General features: G+C 46.3%; 1 protein-coding gene across 1 annotated transcript in view; it reads left to right on the plus strand.

The window, feature by feature from the left end:
• LOC147669134 (uncharacterized) overlaps positions 1-12971 on the plus strand; it is a gene marked incomplete at both ends in the record, with an annotated part of 30272 nt that extends 17301 nt beyond the window's left edge. Inside the window, 13 exons of the mRNA XM_086948200.1 lie at positions 314-380; positions 606-700; positions 1643-1709; positions 2533-2599; positions 2681-2747; positions 2970-3036; positions 3118-3213; positions 3850-3863; positions 3991-4057; positions 5172-5238; positions 5320-5386; positions 5765-5831; positions 12874-12971. Coding sequence (XP_086804326.1) covers positions 314-380; positions 606-700; positions 1643-1709; positions 2533-2599; positions 2681-2747; positions 2970-3036; positions 3118-3213; positions 3850-3863; positions 3991-4057; positions 5172-5238; positions 5320-5386; positions 5765-5831; positions 12874-12971 — 906 coding nt within the window. The remainder of the gene's footprint in view (positions 1-313; positions 381-605; positions 701-1642; positions 1710-2532; positions 2600-2680; positions 2748-2969; positions 3037-3117; positions 3214-3849; positions 3864-3990; positions 4058-5171; positions 5239-5319; positions 5387-5764; positions 5832-12873) is intronic.
• Positions 12972-15390: the final 2419 nt, after the last annotated feature.

Genomic DNA, 15390 nt, shown 5'->3' on the forward strand with positions numbered 1-15390 from the left:
TATGTTTATTTCTTTGTTTTTCAGGTCCAATATGGCCCGTGGCGTCTCCGTGCAGATGTGTGCACTGCTGTGCACGAAGTGGTTCAGACAGGTATGTATGCTGCTGTTTTTCAGTTAAGGTAAGGCATTTGGTTCATTTTGCTAATCTTATGTTTATTTCTTTGTTTTTCAGGTCCAATATGGCCCGTGGAGTCTCCGTGCACCTGTGTGCACCGTTGTGCACAAACTGGTTCCGATATGCTGCTCTTTTGATGTTCGAGGTAATCTATCTTTTTGATTTTGCTAATCTTAGGTTTTTTTCTCTCTTTTCTAGATACAACATGGCCCGTGGCGTCTCCGTGCAGATGTGTGCACTGCTGTGCACGAAGTGTTTCAGACAGGTATATATGCTGCTGTTTTTCAGTTAAGGTAATGCATTTTGTTTATTTTGCTAATCTTATGTTTATTTCTTTGTTTTTCAGGTCCAATATGGTCCGGTCTCCCTGCAGCTGTGTGCACGGCTGTGCACGAAGTGGTTCAGACAGGTATGTATGCTGCTGTTTTTCAGTTAAGGTAAGGCATCTGGTTTATTTTGCTAATCTTATGTTTATTTCTTTGTTTTTCAGGTCCAATATGGCCCGTGGCGTCTCCCTGCAGCTGTGTGCACTGCTGTGCACAAAGTGGTTCAGACAGGTATGTATGCTGCTGTTTTTCAGTTAAGGTAAGGCATTTTGTTTATTTTGCTAATCTTATGTTTATTTCTTTGTTTTTCAGGTCCAATATGGCCCGTGGCGTCTCCCTGCAGCTGTGTGCACTGCTGTGCACAAAGTGGTTCAGACAGGTATGTATGCTGCTGTTTTTCAGTTAAGGTAAGCCATTTTGTTTCTTTTGCTAATCTTATGTTTATTTCTTTGTTTTTCAGGTCCTATATGGCCCGTGGCGTCTCCGTGCAGCTGTGTGCACTGCTGTGCACGAAGTGGTACAGAAAGGTATGTATGCTGCTGTTTTGTTGTTAGAGGAAAAACATTTTGTTTATTTTGCTAATCTTATGTTTATTTATTTGTTTTTTAGGTCCAATATGGCCCGTGGAGTCTCCCTGCAGCTGTGTGCACTACTGTGCACAAAGTGGTTCAGACAGGTATGTATGCTGCTGTTTTTCAGTAAAGGTAAGGCATTTTGTTTATTTTGCTAATCTTATGTTTATTTCTTTGTTTTTCAGGTCCAATATGGCCCGTGGCGTCTCCCTGCAGCTGTGTGCACTGCTGTGCACAAAGTGGTTCAGACAGGTATGTATGCTGCTGTTTTTCAGTTAAGGTAAGGCATTTTGTTTATTTTGCTAATCTTATGTTTATTTCTTTGTTTTTCAGGTCCAATATGGCCCGTGGCGTCTCCGTGCAGCTGTGTGCACTGCTGTGCACGAAGTGGTTCAGACAGGTATGTATGCTGCTGTTTTTCAGTTAAGGTAAGGCATTTTGTTTATTTTGCTAATCCTATGTTTATTTCTCTGTTTTTCAGGTCCAATATGGCCCGTGGCGTCTCCGTGCAGCTGTGTGCACTGCTGTGCACGAATTGGTTCAGACAGGTATGTATGCTGCTGTTTTTCAGTTAAGGTAAGGCATTTGGCTTATTTTGCCAATCTTATATTTATTTCTTTGTTTTTCAGGTCCAATATGGCCCGTGGCGTCTCCGTGCAGCTGTGTGCACCGTTGTGCACGAAGTGGTTCAGACAGGTATGTATGCTGCTGTTTTGCTGTTAGAGGTAAGCCATTTTGTTTATTTTGCTAATCTTATGTTTATTTCTTTGTTTTTCAGGTCCAATATGGCCCGTGGCGTCTCCCTGCTGCTGTGTGCACTGCTGTGCACAAAGTGGTTCAGACAGGTATGTATGCTGCTGTTTTTCAGTTAAGGTAAGCCATTCTGTTTATTTTGCTAATCTTATGTTTATTTCTTTGCTTTTCAGGTCCAATATGGCCCGTGGCGTCTCCGTGCAGCTGTGTGCACTGCTGTGCACAAAGTGGTTCAGACAGGTATGTATGCTGCTGTTTTGTTGTTAGAGGTAAGCCATTTTGTTTATTTTGCTAATCTTATGTTTATTTATTTGTTTTTCAGGTCCAATATGGCCCGTGGCGTCTCCCTGCAGCTGTGTGCACTGCTGTGCACAATGTGGTTCAGACAGGTATGTATGCTGCTGTTTTTCAGTTAAGGTAAGGCATTTTGTTTATTTTGCTAATCTTATGTTTATTTCTTTGTTTTTCAGGTCCAGTATGGCCCGTGGCGTCTCCTTGCAGCTGTGTGCACTGCTGTGCACAAAGTGGTTCAGACAGGTATGTATGCTGCTGTTTTTCAGTTAAGGTAAGGCATTTTGTTTATTTTGCTAATCTTATGTTTATTTCTTTGTTTTTCAGGTCCAATATGGCCCGTGGCGTCTCCCTGCAGCTGTGTGCACTGCTGTGCACGAAGTGGTTCAGACAGGTATGTATGCTGCTGTTTTTCAGTTAAGGTAAGGCATTTTGTTTATTTTGCTAATCTTATGTTTATTTCTTTGTTTTTCAGGTCCAATATGGCCCGTGGCGTCTCCGTGCAGCTGTGTGCACTGCTGTGCACGAAGTGGTTCAGACAGGTATGTATGCTGCTGTTTTTCATATAAGGTAAGGCATTTTGTTTATTTTGCTAATCTTATGTTTATTTCTTTGTTTTTCAGGTCCAATATGGCCCGTGGCGTCTCCGTGCAGCTGTGTGCACTGCTGTGCACGAAGTGGTTCAGACAGGTATGTATGCTGCTGTTTTTCAGTTAAGGTAAGGCATTTGGTTTATTTTGCCAATCTTCTATTTATTTCTTTGTTTTTCAGGTCCAATATGGCCCGTGGCGTCTCCGTGCAACTGTGTGCACCGTTGTGCACGAACTGGTTCCGATATGATGCTCTTTTGATGTTCGAGGTAATCTATCTTTTTGATTTTGCTAATCTTAGTTTTTTTTCTCTCTTTTCTAGATACAACATGGCCCGTGGCGTCTCCGTGCAGCTGTGTGCACTGATGTGCACAAAGTGGTTCAGACAGGTATGTATGCTGCTGTTTTTCAGTTAATGTAAGGCATTTTGTTTATTTTGCTAATCTTATGTTTATTTCTTTGTTTTTAAGGTCCAATATGGCCCATGGCGTCCCCGTGCAGCTGTGTGCACTGCTCTGCACGAAGTGGTTCAGACAGGTATGTATGCTGCTGTTTTGTTGTTAGAGGTAAGCCATTTTGTTTATTTTGCTAATCTTATGTTTATTTCTTTGTTTTTCAGGTCCAATATGGCCCGTGGCGTCTCCCTGCAGCTGTGTGCACTGCTGTGCACAAAGTGGTTCATGCAGGTATGTATGCTGCTGTTTTTCAGTTAAGGTAAGGCATTTTGTTTATTTTGCTAATCTTATGTTTATTTCTTTGTTTTTCAGGTCCAATATGGCCCGTGGCGTCTCCGTGCAGCTGTGTGCACTGCTGTGCACGAAGTGGTTCAGACAGGTATGTATGCTGCTGTTTTTCAGTTAAGGTAAGGCATTTTGTTTATTTTGCTAATCTTATGTTTATTTCTCTGTTTTTCAGGTCCAATATGGCCCGTGGCGTCTCCGTGCAGCTGTGTGCACTGCTGTGCATGAAGTGGTTCAGACAGGTATGTATGCTGCTGTTTTTCAGTTAAGGTAAGGCACTTTGCTAATCTTATGTTTATTTCTTTGTTTTTCAGGTCCAATATGGCCAGTGGCGTCTCCGTGCAGATGTGTGCACTGCTGTGCACGAAGTGGTTCAGACAGGTATGTATGCTGCTGTTTTTCAGTTAAGGTAAGGCATTTGGTTCATTTTGCTAATCTTATGTTTATTTCTTTGTTTTTCAGGTCCAATATGGCCCGTGGAGTCTCCGTGCAGCTGTTTGCACCGTTGTGCACGAACTGGTTCCGATATGCTGCTCTTTTGATGTTCGAGGTAATCTATCTTTTTGATTTTGCTAATCTTAGGTTTTTTTCTCTCTTTTCTAGATACAACATGGCCCGTGGCGTCTCCGTGCAGCTGTGTGCACTGCTGTGCACGAAGTGTTTCAGACAGGTATATATGCTGCTGTTTTTCAGTTAAGGTAAGGCATTTTGTTTATTTTGCTAATCTTATGTTTATTTCTTTGTTTTTCAGGTCCAATATGGTCCGGTCTCCCTGCAGCTGTGTGCACGGCTGTGCACGAAGTGGTTCAGACGGGTATGTATGCTGCTGTTTTTCAGTTAAGGTAAGGCATCTGGTTTATTTTGCTAATCTTATGTTTATTTCTTTGTTTTTCAGGTCCAATATGGCCGGTGGCGTCTCCCTGCAGCTGTGTGCACTGCTGTGCACAAAGTGGTTCAGACAGGTATGTATGCTGCTGTTTTTCAGTTAAGGTAAGGCATTTTGTTTATTTTGCTAATCTTATGTTTATTTCTTTGTTTTTCAGGTCCAATATGGCCCGTGGCGTCTCCCTGCAGCTGTGTGCACTGCTGTGCACAAAGTGGTTCAGACAGGTATGTATGCTGCTGTTTTTCAGTTAAGGTAAGCCATTTTGTTTATTTTGCTAATCTTATGTTTATTTCTTTGTTTTTCAGGTCCAATATGGCCCGTGGCGTCTCCGTGCAGCTGTGTGCACTGCTGTGCACGAAGTGGTTCAGAAAGGTATGTATGCTGCTGTTTTGTTGTTAGAGGAAAAACATGTTGTTTATTTTGCTAATCTTATGTTTATTTATTTGTTTTTTAGGTCCAATATGGCCCGTGGCGTCTCCCTGCAGCTGTGTGCACTACTGTGCACAAAGTGGTTCAGACAGGTATGTATGCTGCTGTTTTTCAGTTAAGGTAAGGCATTTTGTTTATTTTGCTAATCTTATGTTTATTTCTTTGTTTTTCAGGTCCAATATGCCCCGTGGCGTCTCCCTGCAGCTGTGTGCACTGCTGTGCACAAAGTGGTTCAGACAGGTATGTATACTGCTGTTTTTCAGTTAAGGTAAGGCATTTTGTTTATTTTGCTAATCTTATGTTTATTTCTTTGTTTTTCAGGTCCAATATGCCCCGTGGCGTCTCCGTGCAGCTGTGTGCACTGCTGTGCACGAAGTGGTTCAGACAGGTATGTATGCTGCTGTTTTTCAGTTAAGGTAAGGCATTTTGTTTATTTTGCTAATCTTATGTTTATTTCTCTGTTTTTCAGGTCCAATATGGCCCGTGGCGTCTCCGTGCAGCTGTGTGCACTGCTGTGCACGAAGTGGTTCAGACAGGTATGTATGCTGCTGTTTTTCAGTTAAGGTAAGGCATTTGGCTTATTTTGCCAATCTTATATTTATTTCTTTGTTTTTCAGGTCCAATATGGCCCGTGGCGTCTCCGTGCAGCTGTGTGCACTGTTGTGCACGAAGTGGTTCAGACAGGTATGTATGCTGCTGTTTTGCTGTTAGAGGTAAGCCATTTTGTTTATTTTGCTAATCTTATGTTTATTTCTTTGTTTTTCAGGTCCAATATGGCCCGTGGCGTCTCCCTGCAGCTGTGTGCACTGCTGTCACAAAGTGGTTCAGACAGGTATGTATGCTGCTGTTTTTCAGTTAAGGTAAGCCATTTTGTTTATTTTGCTAATCTTATGTTTATTTCTTTGCTTTTCAGGTCCAATATGGCCCGTGGCGTCTCCGTGCAGCTGTGTGCACTGCTGTGCACAAAGTGGTTCAGACAGGTATGTATGCTGCTGTTTTGTTGTTAGAGGTAAGCCATTTTGTTTATTTTGCTAATCTTATGTTTATTTCTTTGTTTTTCAGGTCCAATATGGCCCGTGGCGTCTCCCTGCAGCTGTGTGCACTGCTGTGCACAAAGTGGTTCAGACAGGTATGTATGCTGCTGTTTTTCAGTTAAGGTAAGGCATTTTGTTTATTTTGCTAATCTTATGTTTATTTCTTTGTTTTTCAGGTCCAATATGGCCCGTGGCGTCTCCCTGCAGCTGTGTGCACTGCTGTGCACAAAGTGGTTCAGACAGGTATGTATGCTGCTGTTTTTCAGTTAAGGTAAGGCATTTTGTTTATTTTGCTAATCTTATGTTTATTTCTTTGTTTTTCAGGTCCAACATGGCCCGTGGCGTCTCCGTGCAGCTGTGTGCACTGCTGTGCACGAAGTGGTTCAGACAGGTATGTATGCTGCTGTTTTTCAGTTAAGGTAAGGCATTTTGTTTATTTTGCTAATCTTATGTTTATTTCTTTGTTTTTCAGGTCCAATATGGCCCGTGGCGTCTCCGTGCAGCTGTGTGCACTGCTGTGCACGAAGTGGTTCAGACCGGTATGTATGCTGCTGTTTTTCAGTTAAGGTAAGGCATTTTGTTTATTTTGCTAATCTTATGTTTATTTCTTTGTTTTTCAGGTCCAATATGGCCCGTGGCGTCTCCGTGCAGCTGTGTGCACTGCTGTGCACGAAGTGGTTCAGACAGGTATGTATGCTGCTGTTTTTCAGTTAAGGTAAGGCATTTGGTTTATTTTGCCAATCTTATATTTATTTCTTTGTTTTTCAGGTCCAATATGGCCCCTGGCGTCTCCGTGCAGCTGTGTGCACCGTTGTGCACGAACTGGTTCCGATATGATGCTCTTTTGATGTTCGAGGTAATCTATCTTTTTGATTTTGCTAATCTTAGGTTTTTTTCTCTCTTTTCTAGATACAACATGGCCCGTGGCGTCTCCGTGCAGCTGTGTGCACTGATGTGCACGAAGTGGTTCAGACAGGTATGTATGCTTCTGTTTTTCAGTTAATGTAAGGCATTTTGTTTATTTTGCTAATCTTATGTTTATTTCTTTGTTTTTCAGGTCCAATATGGCCCATGGCGTCTCCGTGCAGCTGTGTGCACTGCTCTGCACGAAGTGGTTCAGATAGGTATGTATGCTGCTGTTTTGTTGTTAGAGGTAAGCCATTTTGTTTATTTTGCTAATCTTATGTTTATTTCTTTGTTTTTCAGGTCCAATATGGCCCGTGGCGTCTCCCTGCAGCTGTGTTCACTGCTGTGCACAACGTGGTTCAGACAGGTATGTATGCTGCTGTTTTTCAGTTAAGGTAAGGCATTTTGTTTATTTTGCTAATCTTATGTTTATTTCTTTGTTTTTCAGGTCCAATATGGCCTGTGGCGTCTCCCTGCAGCTGGGTGCACTGCTGTGGACAAAGTGGTTCAGACAGGTATGTATGCTGCTGTTTTTCAGTTAAGGTAAGGCATTTTGTTTATTTTGCTAATCTTATGTTTATTTCTTTGCTTTTCAGGTCCAATATGGCCCGTGGCGTCTCCCTGCAGCTGTGGGCACTGCTGTGCACAAAGTGGTTCAGACAGGTAGGTATGCTGCTGTTTTTCAGTTAAGGTAAGGCATTTTATTTATTTTGCTAATCTTATGTTTATTTCTTTGTTTTTCAGGTCCAATATGGCTCGTGGCGTCTCCGTGCAGCTGTGTGCACTGCTGTGCACGAAGTGGTTCAGACAGGTATGTATGCTGCTGTTTTTCAGTTAAGGTAAGGCATTTGGTTTATTTTGCCAATCTTATATTTATTTCTTTGTTTTTCAGGTCCAATATGGCCCGTGGCGTCTCCGTGCAGCTGTGTGCACCGTTGTGCACGAAGTGGTTGAAACAGGTTTGTATGCTGCTGTTTTGCTGTTGGAGGTAAGGCATTTTGTTTATTTTGCTAATCTTATGTTTATTTCTTTGTTTTTTAGGTCCAATATGGCCCGTGTCGTCTCCGTGCAGCTGTGTGCGCTGCTGTGCACGAAGTGGTTCAGACAGGTATGTGTGCTGCTGTTTTGCTGTTGGAGGTAAGGCATTTTGTTTATTTTGCTAATCTCATGTTTATTTCTTTGTTTTTCAGGTCCAATATGGCCTGTGGCGTCTCCGTGCAGCTGTGTGCACTGCTGTGCACGAAGTGGTTCAGACAGGTATGTATGCTGCTGTTTTTCAGTTAAGGTAAGGCATTTTGTTTATTTTGCTAATCTTATGTTTATTTCTTTGTTTTTCAGGTCCAATATGGCCCGTGGCGTCTCCCTGCAGCTGTGTGCACTGCTGTGCACAAAGTGGTTCATGCAGGTATGTATGCTGCTGTTTTTCAGTTAAGGTAAGGCATTTTGTTTATTTTGCTAATCTTATGTTTATTTCTTTGTTTTTCAGGTCCAATATGGCCCGTGGCGTCTCCGTGCAGCTGTGTGCACTGCTCTGCACGAAGTGGTTCAGACAGGTATGTATGCTGCTGTTTTGTTGTTAGAGGTAAGCCATTTTGTTTATTTTGCTAATCTTATGTTTATTTCTTTGTTTTTCAGGTCCAATATGGCCCGTGGCGTCTCCCTGCAGCTGTGTGCACTGCTGTGCACAACGTGGTTCAGACAGGTATGTATGCTGCTGTTTTTCAGTTAAGGTAAGGCATTTTGTTTATTTTGCTAATCTTATGTTTATTTCTTTGTTTTTCAGGTCCAATATGGCCCGTGGCGTCTCCCTGCAGCTGTGGGCACTGCTGTGCACAAAGTGGTTCAGACAGGTAAGTATGCTGCTGTTTTTCAGTTAAGGTAAGGCATTTTATTTATTTTGCTAATCTTATGTTTATTTCTTTGTTTTTCAGGTCCAATATGGCCCGTGGCGTCTCCGTGCAGCTGTGTGCACTGCTGTGCACGAAGTGGTTCAGACAGGTATGTATGCTGCTGTTTTTCAGTCAAGGTAAGGCATTTTGTTTATTTTGCTAATCTTATATTTATTTCTTTGTTTTTCAGGTCCAATATGGCTCGTGGCGTCTCCGTGCAGCTGTGTGCACTGCTGTGCACGAAGTGGTTCAGACAGGTATGTATGCTGCTGTTTTTCAGTTAAGGTAAGGCATTTGGTTTATTTTGCCAATCTTATATTTATTTCTTTGTTTTTCAGGTCCAATATGGCCCGTTGCGTCTCCGTGCAGCTGTGTGCACCGTTGTGCACGAAGTGGTTGAAACAGGTTTGTATGCTGCTGTTTTGCTGTTGGAGGTAAGGCATTTTGTTTATTTTGCTAATCTTATGTTTATTTCTTTGTTTTTTAGGTCCAATATGGCCCGTGTCGTCTCCGTGCAGCTGTGTGCGCTGCTGTGCACGAAGTGGTTCAGACAGGTATGTGTGCTGCTGTTTTGCTGTTGGAGGTAAGGCATTTTGTTTATTTTGCTAATCTTATGTTTATTTCTTTGTTTTTCAGGTCCAATATGGCCCGTGTCGTCTCCATGCAGCTGTGTGCACTGCTGTGCACGAAGTGGTTCAGACAGGTATGTATGCTGCTGTTTTGCTGTTAGAGGTAAGCCATTTTGTTTATTTTGCTAATCTTATGTTTATTTCTATCACTTACTGCTGCACTCTCTCCTCAGCCTCTTACTGCACCATCCCTTCACTCTCTTTTCAGCTCCACTATATTGTCTCTTCACTGTTGCACTCTCCTCAGTCTCTCACTGCACCATCCTTTCACTGCTGCACTCTCTCATCACCCTCTCCCTGCACCATCCTTTCACTGATGCACTCTCTCCTCAGCCTCTCCCTCCACTGTCCCTTCACTGATGCACTCTCCTCAGCCTCTCCCTGCACCGTCCCTTCACTGATGCACTCTGTTCAGCCCCCCATTGCATCGTCCCTTCACTGCTGCACTTTCCTCAGCCTCTCACTGCACCATCCCTTCACTGCTGCACTCTCCTCAACCTCTCACTGCACCATCCCTTCACTGCAGCACTCTCTCCTCAACCTCTTCCTGCGCCATCGCTTCACTGCTGCACTCTCTCTCAGCCTCTCACGGTACTATCCCTTCACTGCTGCACTCTCTTCAGTCTCTCACTGCACCATCCCTTCACTGCTGCACTCTCTCCTCAGCCTCTCCCTGCACCGTCCCTTCACTGATGCACTCTCTCCACAGCCTCTCCCTGCACCGTCCCTTCACTGATGCACTCTCTCTACAGCCTCTCCCTGCACCGTCCATTCACTGATGCACTCTCTGCTCAGCCCCCCATTGCATCGTCCCTTCACTGCTGCACTCTCCTCAGCCTCTCCCTGCACCGTCCCTTCACTTGTGCACTCTCTGTTTAGCCCCCCATTGCATCGTCCCTTCACTGCTGCACTCTCCTCAGCCTCTCCCTGCACCGTCCCTTCACTGGTGCACTCTCCACAGCCTCTCACTGCATTATCCCTTCACTGCTATGCTCTCTCCTCAGTCCCACTGTACAGTCCCTTCACTGCTGCACTCTCTGCTCAGCCCCCCACTGCACCGTCCTTTTAATGCTGCACTCTCCTCAGCCTCTCCCTGCACCGTCCCTTCACTGCTGCACTCTCTGCTCAGCCTCTCCCTGCACTGTCCCTGCACTGTCCCTTCACTGCTGCACTCTCCTCAGCCTCTCCTTGCACCGTCCCTTCACTGATGCCCTCTCTGCTCAGCCCCCATTGCATCGTCCCTTCACTGCTGCACTCTCCTCAGCCTCTCCCTGCACCATCCCTTCACTGACGCACTCTCTGCTCAGCCCCCCATTACATCGTCCCTTCATTGCTGCACTCTCTGCTCATCCCCCCCATCCAGGCTGCAGCCCTCACTCCTCCACTGCACCATCACTCACTGCAGCACTCTCTCCTCAGCCTCTTACGGTACCGTCCCTTCACTGATGCACTCTCCTCAGCCTCTCACTGATGCACCATCCCTTCAATCTCTCCTCAGCTCCACTATACCGTCCCTTCACTGTTGCACTCTGCACCCTCACTTCACTGCTGCACTCTCTGCTCAGCCTCTCCCTGCACCGTCCATTCACTGATGCACTCTCTGCTCAGCCTCCCATTGCATCGTCCCTTCACTGCTGCACTCTCCTCAGCCTCTCCCTGCACTGTACCTTCACTCATGCACTCTGCTCAGCCCCCCCATTGCATCGTCCCTTCACTGCTGCACTCTCCTCAGCCTCTCCCTTCACCGTCCCTTTACTGGTGCACTCTCCTCAGTCTCTCACTGCACCATCCCTTCACTCTCTCCTCAGCTCCACTATACCATCTCTTCACTGTTGCACTCTCCTCAGTCTCTCACTGCACCATCCTTTCACTGCTACACTCTCTCCTCAGCCTCTCCCTGCACCATCCCTTCACTGATGCACTCTCTCCTCAGCCTCTCCCTGCACCGGCCCTTCACTGATGCACTCTCTCCTCAGCCTCTCCCTGCACCATCCCTTTATTGCTGCACTCTCTCCTTAGCCTCTCCTTGCACCGTCCCTTCACTGCTGCACTCTCCTCAGCCTCTCCTTGCACAGTCCCTTCACTGATGCACTCTCTGCTCAGCCCCCTATTGCATTGTCCCTTCACTGCTGCACTCTCCTCAGCCTCTCCCTACACCACCCCTCCACTGACGCACTCTCTGCTCAGCCCCCCATTGCATTGTCCCTTCATTGCTGCACTCTCTGCTCAGCCCGCCCCCATCCAGGCTGCAGCCCTCACTCCTCCACTGCACCATCACTCACTGCTGCACTCTCTCCTCAGCCTCTTACGGTACCTTCCCTTCACTCTCTCCTCAGCTCCACTATACCGTCCCTTCAAACTCTCTCTCTCACTACCTCACTCTCACTACCCCACTCTCTCTTTCACTAACTCACTATCTCTCTCACTACCTCACTATCTCTCACACTACTTCACTATCTCTCATTCACTCTCTCTCTACCTCAATCTCTACCTCACTACTCAACTCTCTCTTTCTCACAGCATCACAATATCACTACCACAGTAACTATCTCTCTAACACACTACTTCACAACTTCACTCTCTCTATCTCAGTACCTCACCCTCTCTACATCACTACCTCACTCTATTACTATCTCACTATCTCACTGCCTCACTATATCATGACACTCTCAAAAATTCACTACAACACTCTCTCACTACCTCACAACTTCACTCTCTCTCTCTCTCTCTCTCTCTCTCTCTCTCTAACTCAGTGCTTCACTCTCTCTCTATCTCACTACCTCACACTCTCTCTATATACTACCCCACTCTATTTCTATCTCACTATCTCTCTCTCACTATATCACGACACTCTCTCTAAAGTTCACTACATCACTCTCTCACTACCACACAACTTCACTCTATCTCTCTAACTCACTACTTCACTCTCTCTCTATCTCACTACCGCACTCTCTCTCTCTCTCTCTCTCTCTCTCTCTCTAAAATACACTTACTCACTTTCACTCTCTCATACACTACCTCACTCTCTCTCTAGCTCACTACTTCACAACATCTCTCTGTTTCTATCTCAATACAGCACAACAACTCTCACCCTCACTACCTCATTCTTTCACTACCTCACTCTCTCTCACTACCTCACTCTATATCTACTTCACTCTCCCACAAAACAAAAATAACTACATCACTACTCAAATTATGTCTATAACACTATCTCACTCTCTCTCTCACTAACTCTCTCCATAACATCACTCTATCTATTTCCATATCACTCTCACTACCTAACTATAACACAAGTCACTCACTCAAAAAATAACTACAACACTCTCTCGCTGACTCACTCTCTATCTCACTAGCTCACAAGTTCACTCTCTCTCTCCAACTCACTACGTCACTCTCTCTCACTAACTCACTCTCTCTCTTTCTATCTCACTAAGTCACTTTCACTCTCTCTTACACTACCTCAATCCTCCTCTATCTCACTATGTCACAACATCACTCATTGTTTCTATCTCACTACCACCAAAAATCACTCTCCATCACTAACTCACTCTTTCCATACCTCACTCTCTCTCTCACTACCTCACTCTCTCTATTTCTATCTCACTAAGTCACTTTCACTCTCTTTCACTACCTCACTCTCTGTCTCTGTTTTCTTTCAAAGGTAAGCCATTTTGTTTTTTTTGCTAATCTTATGTTTATTCTCTCTTTTCTAGGTTCAACATGGCCCGTGGCGATTCCCTTCAGTGATGTGCACCGCTATGCACGGGGTTGTTCAGACAGGTATGTATGTTGATTTTAGTTTATGTTCGAGGTAAGGCATATTTTTATTTTTACACTGCACTGTCCTTTTACTGCTGCACTCTCTCCTCAGCCTCTCCCTGCGCCATCGCTTCACTGCTGCACTCTCTGCTCAGCCCCGCCCCCCCATCCAGGCTGTAGCCCTCACTCCTCCACTGCACCATCACTCACTGCTGCACTCTCTCCTCAGCCTCTCACGGTACCATAGCTTCACTGATGCACTCTCCTCAGCCTCTTACTGCACCATCCCTTCACTCTCTCCTCAGCTCCACTATACAGTCTCTTCCCTGTTGCACTCTCCTCAGTCTCTCACTGCACCATCCTTTCACTGCTGCTCTCTCTCCTCAGCCTCTCCCTGCAACATCCTTTCAGTGATGCACTCTCTCCTCAGCCTCTCCCTGCACTGTCCCTTCACTGATGCACTCTTCTCAGCCTCTCCCTGCACCGCCCCTTCAATGATGCACTCTCTGCTCAGCTCCCCATTGCATCGTCCCTTCACTGCTGCACTCTCCTCAGCCTCTCCCTGCACCGTCCCTTCACTGATGCACTCTCTGTTCAGCCCCCCATTGCATCGTCCCTTCACTGCTGCACTTTCCTCAGCCTCTCACTGCACCATCGCTTCACTGCAGCACTCTCTGCTCAGCCCCCCCATCCAGGCTGCAGCCCTCACTCCTCCACTGCACCATCACTCACTGCTGCACTCTCTCTCAGCCTCTCACGGTACTGTCCCTTCACTGCTGCACTCTCCTCGGCCTCTCACTGCACCATCCCTTCACTGCTGCACTCTTCAGTCTCTCACTGCACCATCCCTTCACTGCTGCACTCTCTCCTCAGCCTCTCCCTGCATCGTCCCTTCACTGATGCACTCTCTCCACAGCCCCTCCCTGCACCGTCCCTTCACTGCTGCACTCTCTGCTCAGCCTCTCCCTGCACCGTCCCTTCACTGCTGCACTCTCTGCTCAGCCTCTCCCTGCACCGTCCATTCACTGATGCACTCTCTGCTCAGCCTCCCATTGCATCGTCCCTTCACTGCTGCACTCTCTTCAGCCTCTCCCTGCACCATCCCTTCACTGGTGCACTCTACTCAGTCTCTCACTGCACCATCCCTTCACTGCTGCACTCTCTCCTCAGCCTCTCCCTGCACCATCCCTTTACTGATGCACTCTCTCCTCAGCCTCTCCCTTCACCGGCCCTTCACTGATGCACTCTCTCCTCAGCCTCTCCCTGCACCGTCCCTTTATTGCTGCACTCTCTCCTTAGCCTCTCCTTGCACCGTCCCTTCACTGCTGCACTCTCCTCAGCCTCTCACTGCATTATCCCTTCACTGCTACACTCTCTCCTCAGTCCCACTGCACCGCCCCTTCACTGCTGCACTCTATGCTCAGCCCCCCACTGCACCGTCCTTTTACTGCTGCACTCTCTGCTCAGCCCCCCACTGCACCGTCCTTTTACTGCTGCACTCTCCTCAGCTTCTCCCTGCACTGTCCCTTCACTGCTGCACTCTCTGCTCAGCCTCTCCCTGCACTGTCCCTTCACTGATGCACTCTCTCCTCAGCCTCTCCCTGCACTGTCCCTGCACTGTCCCTTCACTGCTGCACTCTCCTCAGCCTCTCCTTGCACCGTCCCTTCAATGATGCACTCTCTGCTCAGCCCCCCATTGCATCGTCCCTTCACTGCTGCACTCTCCTCAGCCTCTCCCTGCACCATCCATTCACTGACACACTCTCTGCTCAGCCCCCATTGCATCGTCCCTTCATTGCTGCACTCTCTGCTCAGCCCCGCCCCCATCCAGGCTGCAGCCCTCACTCCACTGCACCATCACTCACTGCTGCACTTTCTCCTCAGCCTCCTATGGTACCGTCCCTTCACTGATGCACTCTCCTCAGCCTCTCACTGCACCATCCCTTCACTCTCTCCTCAGCTCCACTATACCGTCCCTTCGAACTCTCTCTCTCACTACCTCACTCTCTCTATCACTACCTCACTCTCTCTTTCACTAACTCACTATCTCTCTCACTACCTCACTATCTCTCACACTACTACACTATCTTTCATTCACTCTCTCTCTACCAGAATCTCTACCTCACTACTCAACTCTCTCTTTCTCACAGCATCACAATATCACTACCACAGGAACTATCTCTCTAACACACTACTTCACAACTTAACTCTCTCTATCTGACTACCTCACTCTCTCTACATCACTACCTAACTCTATCTATTACTATCTCACTATCTCATTCTCACTGCCTCACTATATCACGACTTCCTCTCTCAAAAATTCACAACACTCTCTCACTACCTCACAACTTCACTCTCTCTCTCTAACTCACTGCTTCACTCTCTCTATCTCACTACCTCACACTCTCTCTATATACTACCTCACTCTATTTCTATCTCACTATCTCTCTCTCACTATATCACAACATACT

This window comes from Lissotriton vulgaris, unplaced genomic scaffold (genome assembly GCF_964263255.1).
Source record: "Lissotriton vulgaris unplaced genomic scaffold, aLisVul1.2 SCAFFOLD_9681, whole genome shotgun sequence".
NCBI classification, from domain to species: domain Eukaryota; kingdom Metazoa; phylum Chordata; class Amphibia; order Caudata; family Salamandridae; genus Lissotriton; species Lissotriton vulgaris.